The 21,160-nt window shown below is 37.9% G+C and overlaps 2 protein-coding genes across 3 annotated transcripts in view; one reads left to right on the top strand and one right to left on the bottom strand.

Moving 5' to 3' along the window:
* The window catches only part of LOC126252813 (uncharacterized), a 253,837-nt gene extending 248,370 nt beyond the window's left edge, over positions 1-5,467 (top strand). For both annotated transcript variants that reach the window (XM_049953758.1, XM_049953765.1), the window contains exon 15: positions 5,331-5,467. The gene's annotated coding sequence lies outside the window, so the exon portion shown is untranslated. The remainder of the gene's footprint in view (positions 1-5,330) is intronic.
* Positions 4,984-21,160, bottom strand: part of LOC126252830 (uncharacterized) — a 424,342-nt gene continuing 408,165 nt past the window's right edge. The window contains exons 3-8 of the mRNA XM_049953776.1: positions 19,081-19,389; positions 15,232-15,346; positions 12,618-12,740; positions 11,278-11,492; positions 7,897-8,103; positions 4,984-5,832 (exon numbers count right to left, since the gene is read on the bottom strand). Of these exons, the coding sequence (XP_049809733.1) occupies positions 5,305-5,832; positions 7,897-8,103; positions 11,278-11,492; positions 12,618-12,740; positions 15,232-15,346; positions 19,081-19,389 (1,497 nt within the window). The 3' untranslated portion in view covers positions 4,984-5,304. The remainder of the gene's footprint in view (positions 5,833-7,896; positions 8,104-11,277; positions 11,493-12,617; positions 12,741-15,231; positions 15,347-19,080; positions 19,390-21,160) is intronic.

The following is a 21,160-nucleotide window of genomic DNA, read 5'->3' as shown; positions in this document are numbered from 1 at the left end:
GATACCTGCTGTGGCACAAGGAGCTGCTGGGAATGCATAGGCATGTACTTCATTGCAGAGATGTGCATTTTTTGAAAAGATACTGGAATGGACCTTATTCAACTTAATATTAGGAACACAAAAAAATTATATTGTTGCTATGCCACATTTCAGGAAATCATATTTGTGTTTTATGCCTGATAAGTTTTGATGAATGTGTGTCAGTATTTTCTACAGTAAAATGTTATTGAAATACAACAATGGAATGAAGTGACCAAGTATCTAGTACAGAAAAATTATCTGTGTAAAATGGCGACATACAGAGCATGGCTATTGTTGTTTATGAAGAGGATAAAAATGACTGACAATGGTATTCAATCCCTTTGTGGAAGTAATCTTACAACAAAACCAGTCTGAATTGTGGATGGCTTACAAATATGATCTAGTATAATTACATGACAGACATTGTATGGCACTTATAAGAAAGTAAATAATGTTTAGTGTAAGATAACTGTGTCAATTGAAGAATCTGTCATGTTGTGTAATCACATAGAGGATTTACTCATGATTACAGGGTATTATAATGAAAAAGGGCATGTAATACATATTTTGCAAGAAAAAAATATGTCAGGAGTGCTAACTGTGATTTATGATTGAAAGCATTTAGAAAGACTGCGAAAAAGGAGGAGGAGGAGGAGGAGGTGGTGGTGGTGGTGGTGGTGGTGGTGGTGGTGGTGGTGGTGGAGGAGGATTGGGGGGGGGGGGTGCAGGTGGTTGCAGAAAATGTGGAGATATAAGTTCCTTTTTTTTTTAGGGCCGGTCAAAGTATTTATGAATGTGAATTTACACAAATACACGTGGAAGACTGTGACAGTGTAACATACTTAGGAAAAGTCATTAAATGAAAGGCACATTTCAATCTTAAAAGTTCAAAATGCAAGTTGCATTTAAAGTGCTATCATCTCATTAATATATATGTATGTGAATTATTAATGCAAGATCAGAGATATGGTTAAATCAATAGACTTCATTGTATTTAAAAAGACTTCTTTATAATTAAAAAAAAACTTGCATTTTATCACTTGGGAAAAGATAGAAATATCAAAATGAATACATGCCTCTAACTGCATTTAATTGTGACATCAATATACTCGGTAACAACATTTGCCAATATTCTTGATTATTTCAGTATACACCAGAATTCAGTTTTGAATGTTTATGTACATAGAACTTCTGTGGAGTTATTTTCAATTGTAGACCCTTTTGGGAGTCTGTAACTGAAACCTAGAATTTCTATACAATTGTAACTTTTGAATATCAAGATCATATAAAATGTCTACAATATAATTTAGTTAATGTGTAGGGAAACAGATAACAGTTCATTACTTTGCTGATTTTGCTAAGTACATTTTCGTACAATAAGGCTTTCAAAACCAGTTGTCTTAGCTGCTGGTGAATCTTTTGGGTTGCATATCCATGGTTCATGAAACTTTTTCATTCTCAGTGTTTTCTCCAAAGCAGCTTTGGATATCTTTGTAGGTGCACCTCCAAAGGTGTCCAACACAGCTCTGGACAAAGTGTCAGGAACAAAAAATTTTCATGAACCCTTGCCATAAAACACAGGAGATACACCAGCACAGTATCTTCCATATTCAGAAATTTATACATATGATTTGGCATCCCTGAGAAGCTGCAACTAACATATATAATAATGCAGTGGCTCTGATTTGCAAAGCTGAATTATTACTGAAGCAGTTTTTGACTTGGTTTATGTTGCTCAGACAATTTGCGTTGTACCCATCATATTACTGTTCCAGCTGCAGACTTTGGGAGAACACTTTTCTATCTCTTGGACTTTTAATATTTAGCTTCAAAAATTTTCTGTTCATGATTTCTCTATCGTTATTAGCGTAAAACAAAAATATAATTCATGGTGGTGCTTCACATTTCCAGAGGCAACAGTAATATAATCCAAGTTGACTGCCTGTAACAAACTAGTGTATCAGTATTTGTTGATAATCTGTGTATTGGACTACTTAAGTTTTTGTCAAAAATGCCGTGACAAGAAATAAACTAATACTTTTGCTGTTATCAATACTTTTAACCATACTTTGGACTTATACCATAAATTACTTTGAGCCAAAAAAAATACACAAAAATGCAAAATATTCAGCTTATAAAGATACTGCCTTAACTGTAGATTCTCCTTGAAAATTTAATCTTAACGATGTTCAGAAATATTGTTTCAATTCTTTTGATGTGTTTGTCATAGAATTACATGCAATAAGGTTTGTGTGAACTTTTTATGTCATATTCCTCCTGATTGTTTGATTTTTTCATCATAATTGTTCGTATTGGCTCAATATCTCATCAGGATTGTTAGAAAATAATTGTAGTCTAAATTTTTTCTTGAATTCTCTATCAAAATTACAAAACTAATGTGTGCTGAGGGTATTTTGCATTATAAAGGATACATAAAACAGTACAAATTAATAGGTATTCATTAATTTGTAATCTTATCCCATATGGTTGGCAGTACATAAATATCTTGACAAACATCTTTGAGTGGAACAAGGTGTTTGTTTTGCTACAGATAAAATTGTTTAACAATCATGATAAAGCACCTCTTGATGTACTCATATATATTGCTGTAGACCGAACATCCACAGTTATGGAAGAAATACTGATAAATATGTAATGATTCATTTATTAGATGACATAATTTGGTAAAAAGGAAGACTCAAACCATTCACACAAGTCAAGAAATTGGTTATAGTTGACATGTTGATAAGGAAATGTAAACTGAGTAAAACGAATTGAACTGATCAGTGAAACCTTTTGGTTAAGAATTTCTTATATACATTTAACATTTTATACCTTATTTTGAAAGGAATGGTAAATCTCATATTAAGTAACAAACTTTCTGATTGGGAAGACTGTTTTTACATCTGTCAAGACTTACTTCAGAACAATGTAAAATGAGTTTTTTGTTGTTGATAAATGCCAGCTGTAACATTATTACTGAGTGACTAATAATTCATGTATTGTAATGAAACATTGTAGTTAATAGCTTTATTCCGTCCCAAACTTATTATTCATGGACTAAATGTCCTATGGGGGAACAATTGTTATATATTACCAGAATCTTCCATAAGGAACACAATAATATTTGTAAATATTGTATTTGCTTATCTTTTGGAGTATTTCTTTTCAGAACTATATCTCCTGGTTACATTTTTTAAAAACTAAATCTTGAGCACAAATAAAAATTCACAATAATGACTATGACATTATTAAGGCATTATTTTTGATTAAATACTAATATTTAAAATGAGTAATATACATTTATACACAAATGATTTGGTCGTGTGGTGCCTTACAGGTTAACATTAATGTCCATTGTTTCCCTGTTAACCCTGTCAACAGACACCATGTTCAGTAGCACCCGATTGTTTTTGCAAAACTGTCATCTCAACAAACATTGACAAAAGTAATCATTTACAGTACTAACTGAACTGAGTAAACATTTATAAATACACTTTATCCATGATCTAAACCTTATGATTAAATGAAAAGTCGTGAAGGAATAGTAAAACATATTTGTATTTCAACTTCCTTGTTTGAAAGTGGAGAAACAGAAAAGTGATACTAGTGAGCACTGTTTTGTGCACCATTTTACTGGCCCCACAGAGCACACACTTTTCAGTGAAAGTGACTGAAGAACACCAAATAATTCTCTGACGAGAGATTGTGAAAGTTATATATTTCACTTTGTGACTCTGTGTATTAAATTATCATATTACTGCATGGACTCTGGTTCTGGATCAGCACCAGAAACTGTTAGAGAAATGTATCATAGTTTGCTCTACAAAGAAAAATGGATACATTGAAAAGAGGCTAATACCTCAATTTTTCAGTGAGCAGAATATGGACTCTGCCATGACAAACTAATTTTATGGCAGTGACCTGGAAGAAAGATGCAGTTCTCTCTCTCTCTCTCTTTCTCTTTCTTACACACACACACACACACACACATTTTCTTTTGAGAGTAATGGAAATGGAAATTCCATGTGGCTGGGGCCTCCCTTCGGGTAGACTGTTGGCATGATGCAAGTCTTTACAGTTGACGCCACTTCGGCAAATTGCGTGTCGATGGGGATGAAATGATGATGATATGGACAACACTACACCCAGTCCCTGATCGGATAAAATCTCCGACCCAGCTGGGAATCGAACCTGGGCTGTTAGGTATGACATTACATCACGCTGACCACTCAGCTACCAGGGGCAGAATGAGAGTAATGAATGACTGATAAATAGTAAGGTCATCAGTATCCATGAGAGATCACAGAGAAGATAGAAATTTATGTCATTGGTGCACAGTCTAATGATTAGAAACTGCATCACAGAACTTTTTATAGTTTGCCTGTAATGTGCAGCGATTAATCCTAGATTTTTCCCTGTTTGCTACTGGTATCCAGATAGTTAATACCAAGTCAAGCTTTGTCATATCACCGTGCAAAGGTGTGTCCTAGGTAAGTGATCATTAGTGTTAGGATGATGTGTGTAGTAGAGAAGAAGAGTATTGTATCCTTTTTGCTAACAACTGCTATGAAAGCATATATCTATTATAAACCATTAAAACCACACAAAAAAGTGTCTAACAAGCATAAAATGTTCATCACTAGCTGCATATTCTGTCAAATGTTTTCATCTATATTCTGTTAATCAACAGTAAATGTTTGTCATGTAAGTTTTGTAATATCATACCAATGCTATTCTTGTATGAAATCCTTGGTAAAGTTTAAGTCATTCACTTGTGAAATGGTTACTGGGCAGTCATAATAAGAATGATTCCCATATTGTGGGGGAAGGGAGGGGGGAGGAAGGGAGGGGGGGGGGGAGAGAGAGAGAGAGAGAGAGAGAGAGAGAGAGAGAGAGAGAGAGAGAGAGAGGGGGGGGGAGATAGATTGATGTTTACATTAGAGGTAAATATATAATATATACACGCATATAACTGATTTTAATTTTCTACATCTTTGAAAGTTCTGTACAAACATCTACTTTTTGTGTAAGGATTTGGCTTTGTCATAAATTATGTGCACGTCACTTATTGGCAACCTTATCTCCTGTCCAATAATATAAGATACTGGCTGCTTATTTTGATGCTGTACTGACACAAAGAGTATTTCACTCACACCAGTTCACATAATGCAGTTTATGTTAATTGGAATCAATGTTTTTTGCGCTATTTATCTGTTGTGTGTACTGCAGTACTGCGACATGTTTTAATTGTGATTCAGACACAGTTACACACTGTACTGTTCAACCACTTGTTTCTGACTGTCCAGAAGATCGGTGTGCTCTCTGCACATGTGCATGTGCCTGTGGCTGAGGACCAAGAGCATCAAGTGGTACGCCATTTGCCTGGCGGCCAATGCTACGTCCTCCCGTATTGTTGCTGCCTGATGTTTGGGCTGCTGCCGCAGTCTCACGCCGCACCTGGTACCGGTATAGCAAAGCCCCAGCAACTAAAGCAGCTGCTACAGCCGAAAGGGCTGCCAGTGCAAAAAGTGCTCCAAATCCTGGCACAGGCAGGCAGACTCCATACACTACCTCCTCTTCACGTGTTCGTCCTTGAAATACTGTTACTGCCTCGGGTCGTGAGTCAGGTGTAAAGGCTAGGTCTGCCTCTGACACGACATCATACAGCCCACTGACACCAACATCAGCATTGCCTCCTGCTGGTACAGCTACAGAACGTCGTGGTCTTGCAAATCCGGTGCTTCTGAGAGTGCGAGGCCCATGTGGAAAACGTTCTTGACCATCACGGTGTCCAGGATGTGGCTGTTCCTGAAATGATTTATTTCAAATACTAAAAATGTCATTTCCACTGAAGCAGCATTACCATTCATATCTATTCAGTTATGACTGCATAAGAATCCCATCAAACAAAATGTTTCAGATTTTTGTGATCATAAGATCATCAAATTAGCTGTACTATTTTTTGCAAGTTAAATAGATTGTTTACTTCTTGTACTCTGATGAAGTTAAAAATTACTAATACATATGCAATAACCTTTTAAAGGAAACTGATCATTGTTTTCTTGATAAAATGTTCTTGTTGCATTGTTGCTACTGTGTACTATAAATTGCCCTGTTCAGAACTGAAATTGTGATATAGTGATTTGACAAGTGTGATGGTATTGTTACACTTCCTTCCTAGCTGTCTTCTGAATTACTGATGTAATAAGTGTTACTATTATTTATTTTTATTTTTCACAAAGTGCTACCAACATTGATAATATTTTGTAGCATTTCATCTTTTATTAATAGTAAAATTAAACTGTATTCACCAATATTTACATATGATGTTTCCTTCTCCTTCTCTCTCTCTATCTCTCTTACCCAGTTCTTTTACACATTCAAGCCTCTGGATGTATTGTTTTCTACTTCTTTATAGTTGTTTGTAACCAATAACCATCACATGTAAAAGTTCATAACAAGAGTGTACAGTAAAATATACAGTTGTCTTATAAACTTCTGTTACATGTATATTTCTGATCTATATATTTAAATTAAATAAAGTTTTGTATGAAATGTTAGTGGACTGTGATTTTTTAATGCTGTTAATTACATGTTAGTTGTCCTCACTTAAAAGTAAGTGTTCTATCAGATCTTATTTTGTCTTCATGATTTGACACTTAGATATGTGAATACACAGACTCTGGGTCAGAATTCCAGTTTGAAAGGAAAGGGCAGTGTTTAACTTAAGGCAAATGTGTTTATCTAATGCATAATACAAATTACTCTGTACAGTAAGATGTTAGTTTTACTTCTACCATTATTTAGAGCTATAAAAGGAAGATAACATGAATTCTCTAGCACTCCTGTTGGGGATTTACTTGAAGAACTGTGGGGAAATATGCTAAACTCTATAAAGAATGAAAAATTTTACCGAAGGAAATTCTTCAAACATATACACAATCCAGGTGTTAAATGCATGGATTATAAGAATTATTGTTTCAGTACAGGATAATAGTTTACTGCAGTAACAATATCTGTTGATGAGACAGCTATATCCTTTCCAATCTTGCTGTTCCCATGTTCCCTTTGAAAGACAGATACATGCATTTCCAAATGCTTCTGCTCTGACTGACTGTTTAGTGTAATTTTGTACATATTCATAGCAAGGAGAAATAGTCCAACCCCAAATGTAAAGAAAGTATGGAAAAGTGGTGGTACAGTAAGTTGGTATTCAGTTTGACACATTCATAAATGCAGCAATGGGATCTTTAATTCATGAATATTGTGATAATAAGTTTCTTAAATATTTTTTGTGGCTGTTGTTATGTAACTAATGGGAGGAGGAAACATCTGCAAGAACTTTTTCATTGGCATTTTGTTTAAAATAATTTGCTTGATCAGACAGAGAAAATACAAATTTGTAAATAGAAGATAAGTGAAATAGAAAACTTTGATCGAGAACACAATATTTACTTTCTTAATTACACAAACAAGTCACAAAAACTCTCAATAAGTCACATCTCGGATCTTTTTAATGCATTATTCTGTCCAGTTTACATTTTTTCCTTCTCCCCCCTAATCTTTACCTCACAGTCTGCCATTTCTATCATAGAAAGTTTAATCCTGCCCTCCCCATCCCCCATTTTAAAGAAATAATGAAATACTTCTTCAGGAATTTGAGTAAAATACCACTTGCATCCACATTCTGTTACTTCATACTTCAAATGCTGCTGTGATTGCTATTCAGAAATATCTGGTATATTGGAAATAGAATGTTGTGAAAGCCATGTTTGTTCTTGCTGTTCATGTAAACTGACATAATTTGTAGTTCATGTTGCAAAAATATATGTTTCTCCATGAAACAGGCAGAAAACACTACAAAATACAAACCTGAAAAGGTTGCCTTGGAATTGTTGCTCCCTTGTTGCCTGCCATGTGCACTGCTGGCTCATCTGCAAAAGCAGGTGTTCCATCAGACACCAGCTCATCATACAACAGTAATTCAGGTGGTGCGGATGGAGCAGGGACGGCAGTGTCACGTCTCTCAGATGGACCATGTTGGCAGTGCTCCGGACACCCATGGCGGCAGATCTCCACCTAGAACATAATTTATGCATAGTTGTGATGTTGTGTGATAGTTGGACGTAGTCTGAGAAATATGTAAATAATAATGCTAGAAACAGTCTTCATACCAACACTAATTAGACAGACACACTACATTCACAAATAGCACATGCTAAGTCATTGTTAAACAGAAATGGATCGATGATGCAGCACTTTTGCGCTGTTTGATAGAATACTAAAAAGCTGAGCTAAAACTAGACAGTAGCAACATAGTGACTTTAGTCCCATAAAGTTGGAGACTTTTGATTCAGTTTCTGGAAAATCATTATTGCCCCATGGTTGAAAATGCCACACAGTACTTGCATTGAGTCCAACAAAAAAATGCAGTGCAGATTTTTAAATTAATAATGGATGAATAATGAACAAATATCATGTTACCTTTATGGCCTTTGTTGAAATAAAGAAATGTCTTTCATTTTGTGCTTTGTAAAATTTTCAGGATTCTGAGGTTGTAAGGCTGAGCTACAGACAAGGTGGAAAAAAGGGGTATTGTGTACCATAATATACAAATACGGAAAAGAAAATGGCACAAGCAAATAAGGTTTACTGGTGATCTTGCCATTCTTTCCGAAAATATGAAAGCTCCACCAGGGCTTTTAAATAGCATAGCTAGGGCACTGGGACAAAATTCAGTTAAAGATAAAAAGAAAAAGGTGAAAGCAATTGCGTGATTTCAAACTAAGATTAGTAAACATTTAAATTGTAGAAGATGCAGAAGAAGTTGAAAGTGGGACATAACAATGCAAGGAGGCTAGAGTAAGGAAGAGAAAAAGAAGAACAAGATGTTGATGGAAAAGAACCTCTACTTTGGGAGGGAAGGGGACTACTGGTATTACAAATTGGGTTTTCTGAAATATTCCTGTGTACAGTACTACAGGGAAGCAGTACTGACCAGTAGAAAGTGTAAGAAAGTTAATGACACAGGAGGTTGTTAAAAACTGAATTAGTAAAAATTGTTGAGAGGAACAAATAACTTTAAGTAGGTTCTGAAAATTATTTATAAAAAGGAGGGAGAAATGTGTGGGACTTTGCTTCAGGCAAGTGTGTGAAAGCTAAATGACCTGTGGTATTACAAAATATGAGTATGAAGTTAACTGAGAGATGAGGCATTTCAAAGTCCATTTGCAGTTGGCAAAACTAAGATATGAGATATGACCTGTTGGCTTTTGTCTCCGGATCTTCTGCTGATGTTGTTTGTTTAGTGATTTTTCTGATATTTTGCAAGCACAACTGGCTGGCACTGTCAAATATTCGCCATCCGTTGTTGGTGGCAGAGGGTTATATTTTACAATGTCAGCCACTCATGCTGATGAAACATCAGAAAAATTGGCGAAAGATCCCGAGATGAAAGTCAGCAAGCAATAATATTTGAACAAGTGGCTGCGAAAGCTACCACCATATGTACTTATAACTACGTTTATGTCATATCATTTAAGCATTAACATGTGTGTTGCCCTATATCTATGTGAAGAAATGTTCTTGTATTAAGATACTGAAGGAGCAACACACCTCTTGTAACTTTAGTGTTAATCGCTGGAATATAGTATAACAATCCAGTTCTGACACTGTTTCGACCCCCCCCCCCCCCCACACACACACACACACACACCGGTTGAATTAACATTCATGCATTTTTTTCACTTGATTTGCTTATTTTACTTGAAGTACTGTTGTGCTATTATCAGTGTTTAGAACTTACCATTCATAATTGTTTAAAAAGAGAGAATCCATTAAGATTTTTAACAAGTATTATAGTGCAGTGACTACTTACTGACTTATTCATTGTTAAGCTTGAGGTTGTTGGAAGCCACCGAGAATACTCCAAGGCAGGAAACCTGAGGCTTAATGCAAGTGGCACGCACAGTTGGTAGAATTCAGGTTACACAAGGAAAACAGTAACTGAAGAAGTTTATGAATTGCAATTGCTCTGTGCAGCTGTTCCAGGGCAGAAGTTTCAGCTCAGGGCATTAGCTGGTAACTCCATACACTGGTTAGATTCTTCTGAAAGGTGGCACTTTGGACTGTAGTTGCAAACAGGCACACCCTAGCATTTGCAGGAAGTATGATTATTGCTCCTGAGAACTGCAAAGTCTGTAGGTTGGTACCGCTTAGAGTGAGATGGAAAGTGGGTGAAACTGCTGCAAAAGCAGTCTCCATTCAGGAGCTAGAAGTCTCCACCCATAGGACGGAGCAGAGTGACTTAAAGCACTGTTGTTGCTAGCCACACAAGGAAGGCCAATGATGTTTAGCATTCAACTGAACACTGTTGCTGCCAAACAAGGAGATTATTAATGCAAAAGTCATGAATACCTCACCTACAGAATGAGAGAAGGGAAACGACCTGAATGTGGTTGGCTGGAGGCACCAGGGAGGCACAGAGCTCCATGTCAGATTGCCCGATGTCTGTACAGTGCTGGTAGTGTTAGCGCTCTGACTGTAGAGGAGAGAGTGTTTGGGCGTCTGGCTTGATGTCAACCTTGGGTAAACTCCAGTTTGACATAGTATTCTCCCTTAGACTGCTGTTCTCTAATGCTTGCATTTCAATATGCTGCTAGTGATTGCTAAATTATGTTAGTTCTTGCCCCTTGAGCTCAGATGCTATCTTTTGTTGTTTCAACAGTTGAACCATTTGCTTTTTCTCATGTCTAGAAGTTGCCTTCAGTGTAATGGTTTAATCTGAATGCAATTAACAAGTATTATTCAGACCTTCGAGTTTCTTGAGTCTGTTGCAAGTATCCTTACCAAGTCTCAAAATCTGCACCTTTAAGTAGGTGCACTGTGGCTGTTTGGTGCTGATGTGATCAATCATATGCCATCACTGGAACTGTGTCTATCTGTATTTGTTTCCGACCATTCAGAAATTGCAAAATGACCTGGCACTTCTCTTAAGTTCTCATACACTTTCTCTAGTCCATCAGGACACAACAGTACAAAGAAACTGAACCAAACATAATTTGTATAACAGATTGCTGATATTTATGTGAGAACTGTTATATACTGCATTAATTCACTGTTACTGGATTGCAATAGCATAGGAGTATACTTCTTTTTCCAGTTAATACAATAGTTGTTGCAATTTCCTGAGTTCCTGATAAAGGCAACAAGCTACGTCAACTAACCAGCTGAAACACTAATTATCACTCTTACCTTGCATTTTATGTGAACACTCAGAGCATCAGGGAATTTGAAGGCATGAAAGAAGGCGTATGTGATGACTGTAGCCCTCTCATCTGCTGTACGTGCCTTCAAAAATCTTGAAATCATTTTTGGCCTAAGTACACACCCATGCTCGTCTGAGAGCTGAATAACGTGGCCTCCTCCATCCGATGCAACACAGGACTTCACCCTCATATCAAATTCACCTACAAAAAAGGCAAAAACAATATATCAGGTTGAACTACAAAATTGTGATGCATTTTATTATGTAAGAGCATTAACAGTCTAATAAATATCAAGAATTATAACATTCTTGAAAAATATTATATCAGTATCCATACTATGCAAGCCACTTTACTGTATGCAGCTGAGGATACTTTAGGAACCACTATTGAATCCTTCCTTATCTATTCCTTTTGTGAGTGGTGTGCAGGTAGAACTGCTGTTGGTATGCTTCTGTATGAGTCTGAATGTGTCAGATTTTGTTGTCATTCTGTGAGATACATGTGGAAGTAATGTCACCTAACCCTTCTTGGGATGTACATTCTTGGACTTTAATGGGAGTCATACATTGAATCTCAGCCTGGTGCCTGCTTTTCCTACTATTAGTTTTATGTGAAAATTACTGTAATATTAAAACTGTGTGCCAGACCACAACTTTAAGTACATCCCCACCACCACTATTGCGACCTCCACAGATACCTGTCAGTCACAAAGTTATTTTATTTGAGGTATACATTCAGCCACATAAGATTTGTTGCTTATTCCACAAATAGTAAAGTAAGTTTAAATAAGAAGTACTATAATTTGCTGTAAATACTGTAACCACTATTTCGCTTCCTGTCAGTAATAGTATGCTCCAAAAGACAATTTTCAATGGAATGGACTGTTATGTCACTGCTGTTTGTCATGTAATGTTGTGTGTAGATGTATTAATTTTTGAGGAAACTGTAACAATGTCATCTGCCATTCCCATCTCACTTTTGTTTTTCCTATCTCTTCCAATCACTCTGCAAACCAAATAAACTGCTATGAAGGCTCAATTTCTTGGTCAGTTTGGTAACTGCTATTAGCCTCTCAGTTTTTTTAATTTTCTACTATTTGAAATACAAATTAACTGTTTACTCAAAATGTCCGTTAGCTATTTTCAGTTCTTGGTTTCTGTATGATTTATCTGCTGATAGTAGAAAATTTGTGGGGCTATAATAACTGAAGATGGATACCATAAATAACAATAAATTGAAGCTGTGAAAAAGCAATAGCAGTTGTGCAGCTATTTATTTCTTTTTAAATTATCTTACTAACACAATATACAACTAAAGTATGCTCACCTCTATAATCGTTTATAGCCACAACAAGTGTTAGTGTTGATCCTAATGGAACAATACCACTTACAGGTGGTGCCCAAGGGCCCTTTCCATGCTGTATTTCCATCCAGCAGTCAACATTGTCCCCTAAAAACATATTATAGAAACAATTTTTCGAAGACACTTCTGCACTGTATTAAGGATATAATTCTATATATAATATAATATGGTCAGTCTATGGGTGGTAGTCATAAAGTTTTAATCACCACCTTGGAAAAATAAAGTTCTGGTACACACGGGAATGAATACCCTTGCCTCAGAACTGTAGCACACTGCCAGAGACAAATCAAAATGATATGGACTGTGTCATTTTCCTTTGGCCATTCTGGCAGTGTTTTATGGTTACCATACTATGGCATGGGGATTACAGTATGCACCAGGACTGTAGACATGTACCAAAAAATTAAATATGTAACTGTATTTGAATTCAGGCTGTATATCTAGCACTTGTAATATATGAGTATTACAGGTATTTTTTATTTTATTTTACAAAATATACATAAAAAATATAATGAGATTTTATCAGGCATATATTGTTGTTGTACACTGTATAGCTAAACATCTGTGGACATCGCAGAACTTAGAGCTATTGCAGTCTTCTCAGAATTCACAGTCTGGCCATCCATATTTATATTTTCTGTGATTTCCCTAAATCATGTGCACTAATCTGTGATGGTTCATTTGAAACAAACATGGCTGATTTCTTTTCCCATCATTTTGCAGCAGCATCTCTGATGATGTTGTCATGAATGATACATTAACTAACCCCCTTTTCTTTTCCTAAATCACACTGTACCACACAGTTCTCAAACATCCTTGTCAAGCTATGACAACGTTTTACAAGTGGAGTACAGAGATCAGTGTCATTGAAAGACTTTGTTTTCATGATTGCGCTGCTGCTCAGAATCACTACAATGAAAGTGAATTTGGAGTCAACTGTGTCCTTGGTCTGCAGAGCAGTGGAACTGTCCAGCGTGACACTCAAGTGGGAAAGTGTGAACACCTGATGAATGGTATTTACCCAAGAGTGTTAATAGCAGCAGTAAAATTCAGTATAGATTGTGTGGGACTGTTCTTTCAGGTTTATGTCCAGACCACTAATTTCAATAAATGGCAAAATGATGCAAGTGTCTATAAAAAAAAAAAACATTTTAGATAATGCTAACAAAACACTATTTGTCTGTTCAGTATCAGCAAGATAACGCTCTTGTCTGAAAGCTACGACTGTTGCATCATGGTTTGAACTACGTTGGGAGGATGTGTTTGATTTGTTCATTCAAAGATACTGAATCAATCTGAATCAGGCAAAATAATAAGGGTCTACAGTCCTAAACACGTCACACTTTTGTGATTAACTAGAATGTTGCTTGCTTGCCAAGTCAATTGGCTACAAAATCTGACAATAATTACTGACCATATTTCAGCAAGAAAGGACACAATTAAACTTATGCCATTTTAGGGGGGGGCCACCCAAATTATTGAATTTGCTGTAAGAGCAGCAAAGAAGGTCCCACACATTATTGTTCACGCGTACTTTATTTCAGACGATGCAGCTGCTGCAAATCTATAATGGACCAGCAGAAAAGCCATTTGCAAAAAGAACTAATTCAGTGTTATGTGAATTCAAGAGAAGTTTATTTAAATATTTAGTATCAGGAACAACAGTTTACCTAATACTGAGCATTCTAGAACTCAGTTCATGATTTACCGCTATCAGAAAAATGTCCTCTGTCTACAGATTTCGAATAATGTGATGAATCATATGTACAGCTTTCACTCAAAGTCACATTAGTAGTTTGTATGGCTAGTATTAGACCAGCTTCACTGACATGTTTTTTTTTTTTTTTTTTTTAACAACAGGTTAGGCCAGTCACTGAAAGGGTAAACAAGATGAAAAATGCAAGATTAACGATAGACCAGCAATAAAAATTTCTAATTTATGATAATTAAAATGGCTTTTTCATTCATATGTGAAAGTAATTGCATGGCATGTGATTACTTCAGCTCCTCAAAACTTAAATTACACATGTGCATGGTAGTAACATTTAAGAGCTGAATCTGAAATTTCTCATGCACTTAACTTAAATTGCAAAAGAGTGAGTATTTTTCTTACAGGCTACAGGTGATTTGTGTGATTTCAATAAGATATGGAAATTTTTTGGAAATAAATGGTAATTTATGCCTCTGATGTCTCTTGGCCAGTGGACGACTACCTATCTCTTGGATTCAAAAAAGGCGAGGGATGAGCTCAACTGAGAAATGGCTAGCTCAAGCATAATGATCTGAAATGAGGAGCAATGCAAACAAACAGACACTGTTTTCACGCCTCATATAAAACTAATTCCATTTTAGCAAATTTTGTGAAGAAAGAGAAACATTTTGTGGTAGTAGTAGACTGCTTAATTGATCATATATGCAGCAAACAGATATTACTTTTAGTAGGAACTGCGTACTCTTGTGTCTGATGTTTCAATTTAAATATTATCTTTATTTTCACTTTTGTTATTCTTCAGAAGGGAATGTTTATATAAATAACTTTATTGAGTGTGAGTGAATTATGACAGTAAGTGCCACCTACCACGAAAGTCAAGTTGGATGACATCAAGGTCAGCGATGACCATAGGTGGCTTGGATGCTGTCTTCTCATAGTCATTGAACCACTCACAGCGCAGACGCTTCGCTTCATCCCACACCTGAGGGCAGAGCATCAATGTGGTTTAGAACAAGAGTTATTCAGGGAAGTGTTCTACTTACAGTTTAGTCTCCAATAAAGACTGAAAAATAAGAATGTAAGATCTTTAAGTTAACATGCTATTAACAAAATTGTGGTTAGGTAACAAGCTTTATTTTCACTGAAGAGGTGGAAGTAAATCAGTTGTCAACCCAAATGTTACAACTAACACACCAGTGCTTTAATTGGCATAATGTGTTCCCTTTTCCTAACAAATTAATGTACCGAAGGTAGAGAAATCTTAATACAGAAGGTTCCCATTCCAAAGTTATGATGTCAAAATGATAAATAGTTTGTAGGAGTCCATCCAACATGCAAGAGTACATTGTGAAGGGTTGGTGGTGTTAAACAAAGAAATCAGCATTTACGTGTTTGATAGCTGTTTAGCCTAAGTGCATATACTGGGGAATTGCACAGTGCAACAGGATCATCCTCCTATTTCAAAGTTAATGCCAGATTCCATCTGTTTCTATGTTGTCTAACCTCAGCCATTTCAACATATGTACTAAACCGAATATACACAATAACCCATTTTACATATTCTAATTTGTGTCCACCTTTACAGTTTGTCATTTTTACTGCCAAGCTAATTTTGTGGTTTCTGTAGAATCCTTTTTTTGCCTATTTTTCTATAATCTCTTCATTTTGTACATTTTCTGTCCGCTTAATTCTACCACCCATATTTCGTATGTTTGCAGTTGTTCTTCACATTTTTTTCTGCATTTCACATTTTACTCCCAAATTTGGTGTATGGTGTCAGAAACTTCTTCCTCAATCCCAAGCCAATATCTTATGCTGGTAGAGCTTTTTAATTGTAGAAAGTTTTTTGTGCCAATATGTTTTTGGTATCTCATCTCCATTGAACATTTTTAATACTGTTTCTCAGAAAGATGATATTTTTTTTCCATTTCTTCTACAGTTCCTTCCCAAGTTTCAATGTTTAGCAATCACAGTTCTCACTTGTGCTATTCTTCAACATTTTTTGTTTTGGTTTTGTTTATCCTTCATTCAAATTCTGTGGCAAATACATTTTTCATTCTATTCCACTGTACTTGTATGTCCCTCTTGATCCCTCTTGATTACAGCCCAAAGAACCTTGTCTTATGCACACTGTAACATTGGTGTTAATTTCTATTGCACTTATTTTTCTGTTTGGACATTCTGATTCATTTCATTTATTGTTTCTTAGGTATAACAGTTAAATGATAACAGAGATAACCTTTAACTACAGAAGCTGGCTTGTCTCAATATTCTCTTTAATAATGGAGCTTTGTTTCTTCAATAAAGCATGTCACTCCTCTGTCTCTCTCTATTTCAACAATATTCTACAGTAGTTGTAGATCCATTTACATGGAATGAAGGCTCATCTCACTGAACGTTCATTCAAAGGTCCCGGATGAAAACTGCAATGCCTACTCATCATTTTCTGTTGTTTTAAGGTCCACACAGCCAAAATGATGTTTAAGTTGAAATGTTCAGAGCAGTTTGAAGGCCAAAGAATATTCCAACATGTGTCAGTTTCTCATTCACAGCCCTGCTATGTTCCCATGAGAGGTCGGACATTATTGTGCATCTGCACTAAGAAAAATTTGATTTCTGGTACATTAGGGCATTGAGATAACTCTGTGGTGACAGATGATAATTTGTGCTGGTCCAGGATTCAAAACCATATTTCCTAGTTTATGTCAGCACTCACCTTAACTGCTTCAGCTATCCGAGCACCTTCCCCATACCACCCAAATCTCCAAATGCCCCTGTCCATTATTTCTTTTCACTTGCACCCCTACTGTATTCCTGCAAGAGGCTGTACATTATTGTGCAGCTGCATTGAAAGCACACAGAACTGTCACAATAATGTGACCACTGCCTATGTTTGATGTCAACATGCTATAACCACTCAAAGGTGGTAGAACTATCAGTGGAGGGTATATAAAACATGTCTGGGATATGTGGAAAACAGTGCAGTCATCGTCATAATGCAGAAATGGGGCAATTTATGTGACATCCAAACAGGTATGATCGTTGGGTATAAGGCCAAGGGGTGAAGCATTTCCAAAATGGCTAATTCTATAAACTGTTCACATGCTGCCATGGTTAAAGTATACTGTGCATGGAAAACTGGGGCTATGAAACACCAGCACCTCGGCAACTGTGGTGCACCACAGGCCACTGATGACAGAAGTGAATGTCAGCTGTGGAAATGTGTACGGTTGAGTAGACACGCAACTGTTGAGCAGCTGACCACCCAGATGAACGAAGGGGCTTTCAACTGTTTCTCCTCAGTGACCGTTCAGTGAACGTTGTTGCTAATGAGTCTCTGCAGCAGGTGCCTGGTACATGCAGCCATTCTGACTGCTTTTCATCAGCACACCAGTATCACAACAGTACATCTGCTGAATGGCAACAACTAGCCTTTCCAGATGAATCACATTTTATTTTCCATCAGCGTTAAATGTCCACAAGCAAATACCCCGCAACAGTCGTCGGAAGGGCTCAAGTCGGAGGAGGGAGTGTTATGATTTGCTGAATGTTTTCGTGGCATTCCCTGGAAGGCACAGTGGATCACACAAGTGTGCATCTGTCACTGGGGACTGCGTCCACTCCTACATAAAGTTTAGTTTTCTTTTGCACGAGGGCATCTGCCAGCAGGAAAATGCAGGACTGTCAGTTTGGTATCTGACCGCTGTCTGGGGGATCTCCAGACACGTCTTCACTGGTCATCAGGGCTCAATTCGAAGTGCGACTCATCACTTAAGGCAATTCTTCTTCAGTCAATAAGATTCCAGACCAAAGACGTGTGTGGAGATAACCCCGAACAGTGGTGGGATACCGACGTGACTGTCATCCTAAATATAACCAGACAACCAGGAGTGATGGTCTGATTTTCATTTCTTTTCGTAGGAGAACGCCTTTGGTCGTTATCCTCAGAAACCTTTCAAGACAGCGACAGCAGTACGTCGACAATATTCTACACCCTGTTTTGTTGACGTTCATGGAAAGCCATCGTGTGTTTACATTTCAGCAAAATAATGCCCGCCTGCACGAGGCGTGAGTTTTTACTGATTGTCTTGGCACGTGCCAAACCCTATCTTGGCCAGTGAGGTCGCCAGATCTCTCCCCAGTTGAGAATGTTTCGAAAATTATGGGTAGGTCCCTCCAAACAGCTCGAGATTTTGACGATCTAACGTGCAAAATGGACAAAATTTGGAACGATATTCCTCAGGAAGACATCCAAAGACTTATCAGTCAGTGCCAAGCCAAATAACTGCTTGCATAAGGGCGCGAGGTGGACCAACCCATTTTTGACATGCTTATTGTGAAGTTATTTCTCTTGAATAAATCATACAATGTTTATGAAATTGTAATCATTTGTTTATCTGTAATTGTTGGTCACATCTAGCAATTGCTCTCCCATTCGGATAATTCCTTCGTGGTGTGTCGCTTTCTTTGTCTTACAGTGTATTTGATACACCTTGTATACTGAAAATTACTGACGTAATGGCCTGATTGCTTTAAACATGGATGAACGATGTGGTATATGACCACTGTAGATTACAAAATAGCAGAGTAACAACTTGACAACTATAGCAAACAGTCAAAAAAAAAAAAAAAAAGTTATATGTGTGGGGAACTTCAGCACCCTCTGTTCTAAAGGCATCTTTGGTGAGTGATATAAGTGAGTAATCCCTTACGCACCTCGAGCAGGTCCTTGTCGTACTGCACGACGACTGTGTTCTCATAGAACTGGCCGTGCAGGTCTGGCTTGGTGCCGCAGCGCTCGTACGCGATGCGGAACGAGAAGAAGGTCTTGCCAGTGGAGGGCGGCACGTAGACGCAGCGCGGGTCTGCGTACTGCCCCTTGGACGACACGATGCCCTCGAACGGCTGCGTGAAGGACAGGTGCACGTCCATGTGGTCCTTGCCGCACATCACCTCCAGCGACTGGATGGCCGGCATGCCCTCCGGCCTCTCCAGCGGCCACAGGTCCGAGCTCGCCTGTGCGCCCTGCAGCACCCAATCAGAAAACTGTCCAATCGTCCCAATTGAAACTTACACATATATTACTTGAAATGGCGCTCTAAACAGCGCATTACAGGTATCTACGAGGGCAGTTCAATAAGTAATGCAACACATTTTTTTTCTCGGCCAATTTTGGTTGAAAAAACCGGAAATTTCTTGTGGAATATTTTCAAACATTCCCGCTTCGTCTCGTATAGTTTCATTGACTTCCGACAGGTGGCAGCGCTGTACGGAGCTGTTAACAGTGATCGAGTTTCTTTTGGCGGAAAACCAGGGCATCTCAGATATTCATAGGCGCTTGCAGAATGTCTACGGTGATCAGGCAGTGGACAAAAGCACGGTGAGTCGTTGGGCAAAGCGTGTGTCATCATCGCCGCAAGGTCAAGCAAGACTGTCTGATCTCCCACGTGCGGGCCGGCCGTGCACAGCTGTGACTCCTGCAATGGCGGAGCGTGCGAACACACTCGTTCGAGATGATCGACGGATCACCATCAAACAACTCAGTGCTCAACTTGACATCTCTGTTGGTAGTGCTGTCACAATTGTTCACCAGTTGGGATATTCAAAGGTTTGTTCCCGCTGGGTCCCTCGTTGTCTAACCGAACACCATAAAGATCAAAGGAGAACCATCTGTGCGGAATTGCTTGCTCGTCATGTGGCTGAGGGTGACAATTTCTTGTCAAAGATTGTTACAGGCGATGAAACATGGGTTCATCACTTCGAACCTGAAACAAAACGGCAATCAATGGAGTGGCGCCACACCCACTCCCCTACCAAGAAAAAGTTTAAAGCCATACCCTCAGCCGGTAAAGTCATGGTTACAGTCTTCTGGGACGCTGAAGGGGTTATTCTGTTCGATGTCCTTCCCCATGGTCAAACGATCAACTCTGAAGTGTATTGTGCTACTCTTCAGAAATTGAAGAAACGACTTCAGCGTGCTCGTAGGCACAAAAATCTGAACGAACTTCTCCTTCTTCATGACAACGCAAGACCTCACACAAGTCTTCGCACCCGAGAGGAGCTCACAAAACTTCAGTGAACTGTTCTTCCTCATGCACCCTACAGCCCCGATCTAGCACCGTCGGATTTCCATATGTTTGGCCCAATGAAGGACGCAATCCGTGGGAGGCACTACGCAGATGATGAAGAAGTTATTGATGCAGTACGACGTTGGCTCCGACATCGACCAGTGGAATGGTACCGTGCAGGCATACAGGCCCTCATTTCAAGGTGGCGTAAGGCCGTAGCATTGAATGGAGATTACGTTGAAAAATAGTGTTGTGTAGCTAAAAGATTGGGGAATAACCTGGTGTATTTCAATGCTGAATAAAACAAACCCTGTTTCAGAAAAAAAAATGTGTTGCGTTACTTATTGAACTGCCCTCGTATGTTATCAATACGTACAATAAAATTGATGTACGTATATATGAGTATGCTCCATATCTCCTCGGAAACCACTCGACCGATTTCACCTGAACTTGGTTCACATCTCACTAACTGTCTGGAAAGAATCACTCTTTAGGTAAGAACCACCTAAGTATCAAAGTGATGGGGGTGAAAGAGCATCCATTATTTGACAAATCTTAGTGACTTGCAACAAAGTTTACACATAATTATAAACCTTTACGAAACTTTTCACGCTGACGACCCCCAAAATAATACTGCCACATGTAGCATGACATTTTAATTTATTACTTCTTCATTACTAACTGCATTCGCAACGGATTTTACAGACAGTATACAAATATACTACTGA

Source organism: Schistocerca nitens, chromosome 1, assembly GCF_023898315.1.
Source record: "Schistocerca nitens isolate TAMUIC-IGC-003100 chromosome 1, iqSchNite1.1, whole genome shotgun sequence".
Lineage (NCBI taxonomy): Eukaryota > Metazoa > Arthropoda > Insecta > Orthoptera > Acrididae > Schistocerca > Schistocerca nitens.
Note: the sequence above shows the minus strand (reverse complement) of the source record. Positions and strands in the feature narration are given on the sequence as shown.